The 14,425-nt window shown below is 41.4% G+C and overlaps 1 protein-coding gene and 1 long non-coding RNA gene across 2 annotated transcripts; one reads left to right on the forward strand and one right to left on the reverse strand.

Annotated features, from left to right (window-relative positions):
* The first annotated feature begins 6 nt into the window (after positions 1-6).
* Positions 7-2,113, forward strand: LOC116670663 (uncharacterized). Its single transcript, XR_004327087.1, has 2 exons — positions 7-1,793; positions 1,874-2,113. It is a non-coding gene; the product is annotated as an uncharacterized LOC116670663 (long non-coding RNA).
* Positions 2,114-2,473: 360 nt separating this feature from the next.
* On the reverse strand, positions 2,474-5,744 carry insm2 (insulinoma-associated 2). Its single transcript, XM_032501252.1, has one exon. It carries the CDS (start codon positions 5,615-5,617, stop codon positions 3,674-3,676), a length of 1,944 nt encoding a protein of 647 aa, XP_032357143.1. The 5' UTR covers positions 5,618-5,744; the 3' UTR covers positions 2,474-3,673.
* Between the last annotated feature and the right edge of the window lie 8,681 nt (positions 5,745-14,425).

Raw genomic sequence — 14,425 nt, forward strand, 5'->3', positions numbered from 1 at the left:
CTTCCTTTTTTTTTTTTTTTTACTGTAAAATGTGTTTTGACCCGAACAAGAATGTTGCTGTCTGTAGTGTCACTCCATCATCTGAGGAGGAACCACAGCTTTTCTTTTTGTTCCTTTAGCTATATATATTCTGTATATCTATATATGTATGAGTATAAATATAAATATATAGTAGATACATAATATCTATAGGGATGTGTACAGTGTGAGGATGGTTGCTGTGTATATACTGTTATGTAACAATAGCTGCCAAAGCCAAACTGTGGTTTGACTTATAACCACATTATTTAATATCCGCTTAAATTGGGTTGACACTACAAGATTTTATGCTTTACGTTTACGGTTTATCTTTTTCATAACCAGTTTTCACTTCATTCTTTAAAGGTAATTTCATTTTAGCGCATGTACTTTTCTTTACTGTTGATGACCTTGGTAGCACAGCCAGATTGGGCCCAGAGGCTTTTCTGGCAGGTTTGGCTAATATTGGTGAAACATTTTCCCCATCCTAATGGTAGTGAAAGGAGGAAAAGCAAAGCACGTAAAGGTGAGATACTGTAGAGCCGTGGCCAAAGAGGTGTCAACTCATCATCACTTACATGTAGATAGCAATGGTTTTGTGCTGCTTCTTTTTTTCTTTTCTCTTTTTTTTTAAACTCCGCTCTTATATTTAGACTCATCCCCAGTTCCAGTTCTGGATGGAGGGGATCCTCGTGTAATCACAATCCAGAAAGATGTAACACTACCATTTATGTATTTAACTTCCTCATTTCAGCACTCCCGTGAGTTTACCTCAACTCAAATAAACCTGACATGGTTTTGAAATTGGCTTATATTTTTTATGCACTTCAGGGTTTTCTTTATAAATGCTCTCAGCTGTGGTTATCAGGATTAAACGTTCTTCCATTCATTTTACATGATGGCTCTTTCGCCTCATGTCTCCATTAATTTTTTTCCCCCCGTGGCCTGATCCCTAGTAAAGAAAACATACATACGATAAAGATCTTTATTGGAAAATATAGATCTGAGTTAACGGTTCTGCATTATGCGTCACTGCTTAAAGTTTGTGTATTCACAACTGTATTTTATGTTACTGTTTAATTTTTTTTATTTCCACCATAGATTCTTTGTAGAAAGGAAAGGGAATGTTTGTTGTACCCCTCCATGGGGCTGAAATAGTTAAAGATTTGTCAGTGTAAAATGAGATCAAATTCATGTTGTGTTACTTTGTGTGTGAATATTAGAAGTCAGATTAGATTTGAGTTGTCCCTTAAATTATTGCTGTTACAATTTTTACTATTATTATTATTACTGAGGTTGAAGCATTATTGATTGGTTGCGACACTAGTCAAGTAGCCCCCCTGCACTCTGGGACTGATCTGTACATGCTGGATGTAGAATGCAGCTAACCTGCAAGTCCCTGACTACATCCTGTAAACACTTTGACAACCGGAACCTGTTCAGGCTACATCCTAAACTCTGTACCTTTATAATCTTTGGATAAAAAAAAATCATGATGCTGCTTTTATATACATAGTTCATATTTCAAATTTGTTTTCCAGATTGTAAGTACTCCTGAGGATTGGTGGACTCAGAAACCCTGATTAGCAGCAACCCAAAGCCTTTCAGCATTATAAAGAATTAACATACCAAATTCCCTGAGAAGTGTCTGTCTGGATTTTTTGAATCAGATTGTCAAGGTTGACGTATTTGTCAGCCTTTTTGACCCATCTGACATCTTGGTCGTCTGCATGTCAGCCGCAGAAATGTCCCTTCATATAAAATTTGGAACTTCTGTGTTGATGAATGCTCTGAACGTGAGGCTTGTGATGGATGCAGGTTCAGCTGTTGTCCAGATGTTAGTGTGGAGACAAAGCTGATGTATGTAACTACTGACTGCACATACTGCATGACACCAGTTCAGTAATAACTGCATGTGTTGATCATGTAACAGCTGTATCACACACACACATACATGCACGCATGCACGCACAAATACTCCTCAAACGATGTTACTGTCAGACCTGTCATATGTAAATGTGTAATGTCTCTTTTGGACACAGAGAGCGTGAATGTGTGATGATGGAATTTGACAATAAATGATTTGTACCACTTGGTGTGTGTGTGTGTGTGTGTGTGTGTTATTCACATTAATGAGTTGACCAGGCAAGGCTCCCCATTAATCATAGTGTCCTAACATTTATTGACAATCATTTAGAATAAATTTCACATTCAACTTCAAGCATATTAAAATAGGCTTCATTGAACCAACAATTACATTTTTAGATTTTTTTTCATGAAGGCATTTAGCAAATATATCCACAGTTGTATATACTCAATAAAGACGAAAGACATTTTTATTTACTACCAGTACTAACATTAAATGTTCCATTTCTGTATGAAAATATTTTCAAGCTGAGAAGCTTACTGGTACATTTACTATAAAAGGCATATTATGGTCTATCTGATTATTTTCTTTTTTTATTGTTTACTGTACATGAAATAGTCTTTGAAATAGAGTTAGGACATTGATTCAGTCTCCAGTTCTTGGGGTAAGGAAGGTCACTTTCTCAATGTAACACAGTAGACTCCTCCTGAGCTTCAGTATAATCGGATTACTTTACCTTTTAGAAGTATGTTGACCATGAGTCTAAATGTCTGCCACGTAGAGAGACTTGTGTCAATCATTGCTTCAGTATATTCTGTGTAAAATAACCCCCTCTTGCTCTAATTAGTCATAATCAAAATGTACTTTCTGTCAAACCAGTCTGTTCCAGTCTCTCCAGTTTTCACTAACCACAACAGTTGCTGTTATTAAATGTCAAATAATTTACAGAGTGCTGGGCATAATGTGAGATCTCGAAATGAGAGTTGAAAGAAAGACAAACGCTGTCTGACTTATGATTGTAATACTACCTTATTACAACAATTTAATGTTGAGAGATAATGTGTTTTGCTCTAAGTACTTACGTAGGATAAATAACCCTTGGGATTTAGGGTCACTTTAATTTGCATCCGGTTTAAAAAAACATGTCATTTTAATAATCTTGCTGTTAGTTTAAGAAATCATGTTAGATTTGTCACCTGTCCAATGAATGATATTGTCCCTAAAAAAAAAGCTAGATAGTTTCACTAATTGTGGTAGTATTAGAATCCTGCTTGTTATAAAGACTGAATAACCTGTGGAAGAATACAGAAGTGTGTTTTTGGAGACATGGTGTAAGTAGCCTGGCAGGGGTTGTGGTTTCAGTAGGTCGTTATTTAGTTTCAGCACCGTGGACAGTTCCCTTTTTACTGACAGCGTTATATACTGCAGGCTACAAGTATCCAGGGTCAGCAAAACAGCAAAGTTTTGTTAACATTTGCTCTTGACTTCATCAGTTCATCATGACTATGGACAATGTTTGCATCGTTCTGGTGTCAATATATCATAAGTGGACTTTTTTTTAAAACAATTTAGAAGTTAAAGATGCTTACTGACCTTACACAAAAGGCATATAGTGACTCAACCGTATAACATTTTGCTTTTTGACTACAGCTGAGAAAACAGGCCTCAGTCACAATATACAATTTACAACAGTTAAAAGGTTCTCCGTGGTAACAAACAATGACTAATAATTTTCTTTTGAACAATCTGTTGGCTTGTTTGAGTGTGACTGTATATCTCGCGCGCGTTTTACGGTCGCACGGTCATCTGCAGCAGCATCACATGCCGGTTCTCTGTGGGATGAGATTTGTTGATGTGTCTCGCGAGCCCCGGGGAGCTGAAGAATGTGGACGGACAGTGCTTGCACGGGAAGATCTGCTGCTGCTCGCATTCCCTTGTGTTGCTCTCCTCTCCTTGCGTGTGGAACACGTCTGGTCTGAGTCCGCCTCCCAATGTTCCCGCCATTAACTCGTCCCTCATCGCGTGCCACAGACGGTGCTTGTCCCTGATTTCAACCGACGGGAAGCGCGCGCCGCACAGGTGACACAGAAACACCTGGCTCTGTCCACTGGTCTCGCGCGCCTGGCCATAAGATGAAGGGGGCGGAGAACCTCGCGCTGCCATCTCGTGCGCGGCCAGGTGTTTCTTTAGGTAGGCCTGTCGGCGGAATTTCTTTCCGCAGAACCGGCACTCGTACACTTCCTCCTCCGGTAAGGACTGGACAAACTGTAAAGGAGGATGCGAAAGTGACGGCTGCTGTTGCAGGTCCACGCTCTCCTCTGGGTTGCAGTTCAGTAGAAGGAGGCTCGAGGGCGGGCTGTCTGCCGCTCTCACCTGCTGCTGCATGTCCTGACAGCCTTCAACCGGGTTCCGGTAATGAAGCGAGGAATCATAGTGAGGAGGCGCGAGGTTGTCACTGTCGGGGCTGTCCCGAGACCGACCGTGGAGCAGCAGCAGAGACGGCTCGCGCCTAATGCGGGAACTGTCCCGTGCTTCGTGGTGCTGGTTGGCATTCACGCGCAGCAGCTCGTTCTCTTTGCCCTCCAACTCTACCGGCTGAACAAGCCCTCGTGCTTCTTTTAACAGCTGGCTCTTGTTTGTCTGAGTCTCTGCTCCTAAGTTGTTTACCGGACGAGGTTTGTGCCAACGGCGGTGGGATGCCAAGTTGGCGGGACAGCTGAAGACTTTCTCGCACTCGGGACACCGGTACTCCACGCGCACTATACGGGAGCACTTGTGCTGCGCGAGGGAGAAAGGGTCGGGGTACTCCTCTTTACAAAGTTGGCAGATGAACTCTCCCAGCGGCTGATTCCCGTTGAGAGCAGACGACTTCTCCCGCTGCCTCCTCAGCTCGGGACTCTCCTTCTTGATCCGCAGCCCCAAAACCGGCGAGGTCGTGACCTCATCCTCGAAGTTGAGTTTTCGGTTCACTTTGGGTTTCTTTGACGGGTTGCCCATTGAGTGTTTGTTGTGTCTGTTGCCGTTCAAGCGTTGATCCTGTTCAATGAACGAGCGTTTCCTCGCTGCGTGATGCTGCTCCTGCATCAGTGTCAGTGGCGGGAACAAGTGAACATGGCCAATATTCGGCTCATATTTGTCATTGTGACCGTAGGACGGTGCGTGGCGGCTGCTGCTCGCGAGGAGCCTCTCGATAGAAGCGGACACAGAGGTTGGCGTGGAGCTCACCAGGAACGGCAGCTTCGGTAACTCCGACACCGGGGGGGATGTTAGGCACTTCCCGGGGAACAACTTATCTCCTTCCTCTTGGTGTTCCTGTAGTCTCGTGCCGACCGGTTTAAATGGGCTGCAAGACTCTGTTAATGGCAGGTCGCGTGGGGGTAGAGGAGGAGCTGGGAAGAAGCAGGAGAAATCACTATCGGGAGTCAAAACGTCCACCTCGCTCACCTGCTGCTCGGTCTCCGGTAACTGCGCGCGCCGGTCCGCCTCGGCCTCCAGGGCGGACTCCACGTGAGGGCTCCACGCTTCTCTGACACCGGCGGAGTCTTCACGGGACACCGGGAGAAGTCCATCTGCCCGTTCAAACGGAGCAACATTTAACACATCGTTCTCCTTGACTGCCTCCGGTTTTGTCACTTCAGCGTAATATGTTACAGATTTGTTATTCCTGTTATTTCTTGACCGGTGTGACGCTGAACATCGCCGGTTTCTCTTAACCAAGAATCCTCGAGGCATGGTGATGATGACGATGCTCGGCGCGTGGCACCACCAGGCGGAAAGAACAACAACTCTTGTCTCGAGTCCACTTTAAAGTAGAGATTTGAAGTGGCGAGAAGAGAGAGAGAGGAGAGTAGCCTATGTGTGTGTGTGTGTGTGTGTGTGTGTGTGTGTGTGTGTGTGTGTGTGTGTGAGAGAGAGAGAGAGAGAAAGAGAGAGAGAGGAGAGCGAGGTAGGGAAGCGCGCGCAGGTGTGACGAGAGCACGAGAGAGACAGACACACAGTATCCGTGTACCCCCAAAATGATATTAGTAGGCTAATATCAGATTTTAACATAGGCCTACCTATTGAAAGCGTTATTTAGACACTGTCATGAACTTCAAAAGGATATTTGGTTTAGTTTAACTTCCAATATGATTTAAAAATGATGTCTTTCTATCTATTAGCCTAATAACAACTAGAAGAAGAAATGTGCACTCACATTTAAACGCCGAGTCTAGAATTATGAAGTCCGATGAGACTTTTATAGTCAAATTTTGAGGAATCAACCACATGCATGAACATAAATGTTGGATTCATTGTACAAACTAAAAACTATATTTTATGCAAATTTAAATTTTCATGTGACTATTGTCATTCTATGACATTGTTTTACTGTTGGTCTCTGATTTTATGTGATAAAGGGGCCCACTTGGTTATTGAAATAAAAGGCCAGCTGCAAGTCTTTTTATCTGATTAACATTTTTGAAAAGAGGATTCACATCTGATTTTAGAGGTTAAAAAAATTCACATTATTGTTACATAAAACTATTTATTATTATTATTATTATTCACATTAATTAAATATCCTCATTGAGTTTTCTTTCAGTTTAGCAGTGGTGTAATTTTTATTCAGCTGCTTGATGTGGTGTAAAATAACATATTGCTGTTGTTCCAACGTTGATGAGCTTCTGCAACTGATCTTCTCTGACGATCTTCACTGATGTGCCTTCATCTGTCAGCGGAATATGTTCAGGAAGAAAATCTAATCAGGTGTGTGTGTGTGTGTTGGAGTCAGTTTGACAGTCAGTAGCCTACTGATGACCGTTTCCGCCCTGCTGAAGTGTCTTAAAATCTTTGTTGTGGTGGGAATACCTCAGGCAAAGGCTAGCTTTCCCTCTGCGTGTGTATGTGTTTGCGTGTGCTCATGCGTGTATGCGTGGCGTTATCTCCCCAGCAGAACAGAATGACAGCGTGAAGTGAACGAAAAGATGGTGATCCTGATTGTGATATTGTGTGTGTGTGTGTGGGGGGGGTAGTAGGAACTATTCACACCCGGCCTCCCACTAGAAGCTGCTCTGGCTGATAAGAGATCGGAGCAAGATTCATCTATCCATCCAACCTCTCCTCCCGGGCTTTCCCGGCCCTTCAGCGCGGGCCAGGCGGTGTATAGCTCGGCCAGTGGGCTCAGGCCAGCCGGCGTCGCTCCCTGGAAATTAATCAAGGCGGATGAGCGTGAGAACGAGATTTAGGGTCGGGCTGTTGGCTTGACGAGGGCCGCCTGGGGAATAGAAATGAGAATAGAAATGAGATGGGCGGTGAAGAGTTCAACACTAAAAACTAATTGAGCACCAATCTTGCTGGTCTTTGGTTTGGTTGTTTTTAATTGCAAATGTTAGCCGCTAATTAATGTCTCCAATAAAGGAACCTTCTTGACCCAGGTTCAGTCTTTCTTGACCTGACTGACTGAAAGAGGGACTGAGGCCTCTGGTTTTGTAGCCTAAGCCTTGTCATACCATTACAATACCATTTTCACAAAGAAGCCCATGTCTGTCAGGAAAAAGGGAAAAACTTAATATAGATGACATGTTTGGAATGTCAGAACAATGAGAAACTAACAAAAAAAAGATTTTTCACTTTCTGCTCTTTCATAATTTTGACCTAAAAGGCATTTGATTTATTTCACGTTACTTATTTCCCCCATAATTGCTTCCACATTATGACAACACATTATATCTGGTAAGTTGATGAACATTTTGAATCAAATTACTGTGTACTGATAAGCCAAAAAGTGGATTGGGACAAGGAGCTCTGAGGTGATCAAACCCTTTATTAGGAGAAAACATGGCAGGCAGAAAGAACAGGAAAATGTCAATTTCCTGTACAAATATGGATCCACAGACAATCTGAGGAGGCTGTAGGACATGAAGTGTGTGTGTGTGTTGTGTGTGTTTGAGTGTGTGTCGTTTGCATCACATCAGTGAGCAGTGAGGTGGATAATCCAGACTCTCTAGAGTTGAAAATTACTCTATTGATCTCAGTCAGTCTCAGTGCTTCTCAGTTACAAGCCTTTTTTAAGTACTGCAGTATTACACAGTAAACACAGTCTGTGTTTAGTCTGTGTGTGTGTGGGTGTGTGTGTGTGTGGGTGTGTTTTCACATGCTTATAGTGTTGGCAGTTAAGTTGTAGGACTCAAGTTTTTGTAAAATGTAACACTGGATAAAGGTTTAATTAAGTATCTCATTTTCATTGCCTTGATCAGCTCTTACGTGATGAACATGCTGTCATATCTCAATGAAATGGTCATCTGTCGCCACCTAGTGGTACAGATTGACAGCTTGTAGCAAAATGACTGAAGGTGTTATGTTTTCTGGTCAAACCAAGAGCATTTAGAAATGCCATAACTGGATGATTCAGTTAGGTGGATTGTTGACTTTGGAAATTGTAGTTAGAAAAAAACAAATCTAACTCAAGGTCTTAGCTTTAAACCGTAACCGTATTCATCAGCAGATGGACTTTTAGCTTGTTTTTATTATTATTATTATTATTATTATTATTATTATTATTAAAGCTTTAGTGCGTAACTTTTTGATATTATTGAAGGTCCATTAAATTCAAGCCATTGCCAAATGAGTTGCTACAAAGCTAATTAGTACTATCAGCGCCACATGGCTCTCTCTGGATTGGCTGTGTTCCACGATTGTTTCGTCCGGTGACTTTCCCGCGCAGAAGCTCAAGTGAAGATAATAACGTCTTCTGAAGAGTCCATCTTTTTTATACCCTCCGTGTCGTCTCTGTCGTCATTGGCCATAGACAGTGAAAGAAAGTCTTTGGCTAGCAACTGCGTGGAGGAGGAGGTGGGGCGCGTGCGCGATCACGGGAAGCTGTAGGCCATCATGTGGACGCGCCGCGTTGTTACTTAGAATTCCTCGTGGGGGTGACAGAAACCACGCACTACAGCTTTAACTGACGCCCAAATGAAACATCAGCCCTCTTACTTCCCCTGCTGACAGAGAGCTTGTCTGCGAAGAAAGCAAGCTGCCTCCATTCACTCCATCCTCCTTTTTGGCTCACCCTGGTCCTGACTGTGTCAGGTGGAGTCTGGTCGGCCTGGTTTGGCCTGGTTTGGCGTCTATGCACCCAGAAGCTGAAGCGGTCTCCAAAAAATAAAACATTTGATTCTGGTTGTCTGTTGTCAACTATAGCGCTAAATATCAGAAAACTAGATCTGTGAATCTGTGCAGGGTCATAAAAATGTGCAAGTTTATCAACTCGGCCAACAAAGTGCTGTAAAATAGAAGGAATAAAAAACATCAGCTTGAGCAAAAGGGAAGTTTGCACTTCTGACTGCAGAACCCCTTCCACCCCCACCCCCACCCCACAGGTCATTAAAGCGGACTCAGCGAAATCCAGGTACATCAACAAATAAGTTAACACCACTACTGCGAAATAATCAGAACAACGCCTTAGGGTTTGCTATTTGAATTAATAATTTCTAGATAAAAAGCTATTTTACTGCACTGGTTGCAACTGTTGGCACCTAAAAAAAATTTACATATTGGAAAATGAAATATGTTTCTACTCCATAACATTTTAGTTATGGGATGTCTATAAATTAAAAGCAGATAAAATGCACTTAAAAGTAACTTAATAATTATTTTTAAATCTATATATAAGCATATCCCTACAATGTTTGGAAACATATCTTTTAAACTTACCCAGTCTCTGACTCATCCTTAACGCCACTATATTCATCTCATGTAATATTATAAATGAGAAACGTGGGGCGTCCTCCAGCTCACCCAGTAAGCGCGTGCGCCCCGTGTTAGCTGCAGCGGGCCCGGGTTCGAATCCGACATATGACCTTCTGCTGCGTGCCATTGTTTTACTACAATACAGGGGAAATATAAGTTAAAAGTAGTCTTATTGTACGTCGTACAAAAAAAAAGTATTGACAGCAAAATGTACTTAAAGTATAAGAAGTAAAATTGCTGGGGTGACCTCTAGCTCACCCAGTAAGAGTGTTGTCCCCCTGTTGGCTGAGGGTTTGAACCTGACCTGTGGCCCATCTGGAACAGATGTGAGGTCTCTACCACCATAGAGTCCTAGCTTTGCTTCAGTGAAGTCACACTATAGCATCATATATAGTACGTTGAAGAAAGTCTTATGTCAAAAAAAGTTTTTAAAAAAAAGTCATAGTATAGCATGTAAAAAACTCTTAAACAAGTATATGCTGTATAAAATGTCAATAAAAGTATATTATAGTATGTTGAAAAAGTTTTTTAAAAAGTCATAGTATAACATGCAGAAAAAAGTCATGGTATTGTAGATTCACATAAGTAAAAAAGGCAGTGTAAAGTGTGTCGAAAAGAAGGTTAAAAATAAGTCCTAATACAGCATGTTGAAACAAGTCGTAGTATAAAAAGTCATAAACAAGTCATAGTATAGTATGTCGAAAAAAGTAAGAAAAGTCTTAGTAAGAAAAGTATAGTATGTTGAAAAAAAAGTCTAGTAAGAAATAAACAGTTTAGTAAGTCAAAAAAAGTAAAACAAAAATCATAGTATAGCATGTCGAAAAAAAGTCATAGTACAGTATTTCGGTCGGAAAATTCAAAGTATGGTATGTCAAAAAAAGTCACAGACAAGTCCTAGTATACCCAGTCAAAAAAGTAAAAAAAGGCAGAGTATAGTGTGTCGAAAAGAAAGTTAAAAAATAAGTCATAATACAGCATGTTGAAACAAGTTGTAGGATAGTATGTTGAAAAAAGTAAGAAAACCCCTTTTTTTTTTAAAGTAGTAGTAGTCATACTCATAGTCCTAATATAGCATGTCAAGCACGTCATAGTATAGGGTAGGGTATAGAATGCTGAAAAAAGTCATAGTATAGTATGTTGAAGAAAGTCTTAAAAGAAATCGTAGTATAGTATGTTGAAAAACATACTATACTACGATTATACTAACCCTAACCCCTAACCCTAACCCCTAACCCTAACCCTAACCCTAACCCCCTAATCCCGAACCCTAACCCCTAACCTAACCCCTAACCCCTAACCCTAACCCTAACCCCTCAACCCTAACCTAACCCTAACCCTAAACCTAACCCCCTAACCCTAACCCCTAACCCTAACCCTAACCCTCACCCCTAACCCTAACCCCCTAACCCTAACCCCTAACCCTAACCCCTAACCCTAACCCTAACCCTAAACCCTAACCCTAACCCCTAACCCTAACCCTAACCCTAACCCTAACGCAATACAATCGTCCTAGTCAAAGTAAGACAAATGGAAAAAAAAACAATGTCACGAAAGTAGGCCATGTTGGGTGTCTAAGACTCCGGCTTGAGGAGAGGATTACAAAGAACCAAGTTTGAGCTGGCTGCGACCTTCCTACGAGGACTTATGAACTTTCTTTTCGTCAAATTTTGACAATTTTTTCATATCTCGAGAACCGTAAGTCGTAGAGACAAGCGGACACTTCTGGCGTGTCCAGAGACCCCCAAAATGTGGAGGCGGAGCTTGGTTTCATCCCTCTATCTCCTTTCGTTTTTTGTCTATTAAATTTTTTTCATCAAGACGTGGTGTTACCCCTATTCCTAACCCAACCCTAACTAACCCTAACCCCTAACCCTAACCCTAACCCTAACCCTAACCCCAACCCTAACCCTAACCCCTAACCCTAACCCTAACCCTAACCCTAACCCAACGCAATACAATCGTCCTAGTCAAAGTAAGACAAAATGGAAAAAAAACAAAGTCACGAAAGTAGGCCATGTTGGGTGTCTAAGACTCCGGCTTGAGGAGAGGATTACAAAGAACCAAGTTTGAGCTGGCTGCGACCTTCCTACGAGGACTTATGAACTTTCTTTTCGTCAAATTTTGACAATTTTTTCATATCTCGAGAACCGTAAGTCGTAGAGACAAGCGGACACTTCTGGCGTGTCCAGAGACCCCCAAAATGGGGAGGCGGAGCTTGGTTTCATCCCTCTATCTCCTTTCGTTTTTTGTCTATTAAATTTTTTTCATCAAGACGTGGTGTTTACCCCCTATCCTAACCCTAACCCTAACCCTAACCCTAACCCTAACCCCTAACCCTAACCCCTAACCCTAACCCTAACCCTAACCCCTAACCCTAACCCTAACCCCTAACCCTAACCCTAACGCAATACAATCGTCCTAGTCAAAGTAAGACAAAATGGAAAAAAAACAAAGTCACGAAAGTAGGCCATGTTGGGTGTCTAAGACTCCGGCTTGAGGAGAGGATTACAAAGAACCAAGTTTGAGCTGGCTGCGACCTTCCTACGAGGACTTATGAACTTTCTTTTCGTCAAATTTTGACAATTTTTTCATATCTCGAGAACCGTAAGTCGTAGAGACAAGCGGACACTTCTGGCGTGTCCAGAGACCCCCAAAATGGGGAGGCGGAGCTGGGTATCATCTATCTCTTTTGTTTTGTCTATTAAATTTTTCATCAAGAGTGGTGTTTACCCCTATCCTAACCCAAAACCCTACACCCTAACCCTAACCCTAACCCTAAACCTAACCCTAACCTACCTAACCCCCTAACCTAACCCTAACCCTAACCAACCCCTAACCCTACTAACCCCTAACCTCCAACCCTAACCATAACCCTAACCCCTAACCCAACCCCCTAACCCTAACCCTACCCTAACCCCAACCCCTAACCCTACCCCAACCCTAACCCTAACCCCTAACCCTAACCCCTAACCCTACCCTAACCCTAACCCTAACCCTAACCCTACCCTAACCACCCTAACCCTAACCCTAACCCTAACCCTAACCAAACCCTAACCCCCTAACCCTAACCCTAACCCCCTAACCCTAACCCCTAACCCTAACCCCTAACCCTAACCCTACCAACCCAACCCCTAACCCCTAACCCTAACCTACCTAACCCCTAAACCTAAACCCTAACCCTAACCTACTAACCTACCTAACCCCTAACCCTAAACCCCCTAAACCCTAACCCTAACCCCTAACCCTAACCTAACCCCAACCCTAACCTAACCCTAACCCTAACCCTAACCCCCTAACCCGGAAAGAGTCATAGTTAGTAAGTCGAAAAACATAAATCATAGTATAGCATGTCTAAAAAAGTCATAGTATTGTAGATTGACAAAAGTAAAAAAGGCAGAGTACAATGTGTCAAAGAAAAGTTAAAAATAAGTCATAGTCAGGCATGTTGTAAAAGTCATAGTGCAGCATGTCGAAACAAGTCAGTATAGTATGTCGTAAAAAATTTAAAGTATAGTACTGTGTCAAAAATTTTTTTTGAAAAAAAACCTCATAGCATAGTATGTCGAAAATAGTAAAAAAAAAAAAAAAAAGTAGTAGTAGTCATACTCATAGTCATAGTATAGTATGTCAAAAACGTCATATGTCCAAAAGAAATTGTATAGAATGCTGAAAAAAGTCATAGTATAGTATGTTGAAGAAAGTCTTAAAAAAATCGTAGTATAGTATGTCGAAAAAGTCATAAAAATGTCATAGTATTGTATGTTGAAGAAAGTCTTTAAAAAATCGTAGTATGGTATTTTAAAAAAAGTCATAGTTACTAAGTTGAAAAAAGTCATAATATAATGTGTTGAAGAACGTCTTAAAAACATCATAGTTTAGTAACCTGCGTCAAAAAAAGTAACAAAAGTCATAGTATAGCGTGTCAAGAAAGTCATAGTATAGCGTGTCAAGAAAGTCATAGTATAGTATGTCATAAATAACTCATAGTATAGCATGTTGATAAAAGTAAAAACCGGGAAGTTGAAAAAAAAGTAGGAAGCCGGTAAAGAAACAGGTGGAACAGTTAAACTCCACAGTAGTTCAGAGTTTCTGGGGGTTTTGTGTCTCTGTCATGCTTTTGTTCTAAGTATAAGTTCAGATTGTGATTTGATGAGTCATTGTTCACTTTGCCCCTTCACCATTATGCATTTTACTGTATGTGGTTGATTGAGTGATTCATAATGAGTCATTCTGTGTTGTACATGTCTGAGATCCAGAATGTCCAGGGATTCCCAAGACACACGCACACATGCATAGTTACACATTTGTGTACCAATAGCTTTTCTTCTTCCAGCATATTCAAAAGAAGTACTGTAGCTCACATTTTTTTAATTTTGTTTAATTTAACCTTTAATTAACCAGGTAGGCCATTGAGAACAGATTCTTATTTGCCAGGCCGACCTGGCCAAGAAAAGCATAAGAGTGCATTACAACATACAGTTTAACATTCAATACAATACAGGAATATAGAATACAAGAGGTTACATAAAGTGCAGATTATGTAGGCATTACAAAAACAGTGTAAGGTGATCTGCAAGCAGGATGAAGGGTATGCAAAAGTGATACGGTAATAACGCAGTATACATGAATAAGCAGTCTATTCCATTGCTGACATGTAGCAAGGAGCCAAACAAAACAAAACATGAACAGATGAAGATATGATCTAGTTAGTGGTGTTGAGTCAGTTATAACGGACAGAATAGACAGAATATATAAATGCTGAAATGTAGGCAAGGCAAGGCAAGGCCGCTTTATTTGTGTAGCACATTTCAG

Source organism: Etheostoma spectabile, chromosome 20 (assembly GCF_008692095.1).
Source record: "Etheostoma spectabile isolate EspeVRDwgs_2016 chromosome 20, UIUC_Espe_1.0, whole genome shotgun sequence".
NCBI classification, from domain to species: domain Eukaryota; kingdom Metazoa; phylum Chordata; class Actinopteri; order Perciformes; family Percidae; genus Etheostoma; species Etheostoma spectabile.

Bases quoted from the DNA above. Each gene is read 5' to 3' on its own strand.
- insm2 (XM_032501252.1), bottom strand. From the start codon at position 5,617: ATGCCTCGAGGATTCTTGGTTAAGAGAAACCGGCGATGTTCAGCGTCA.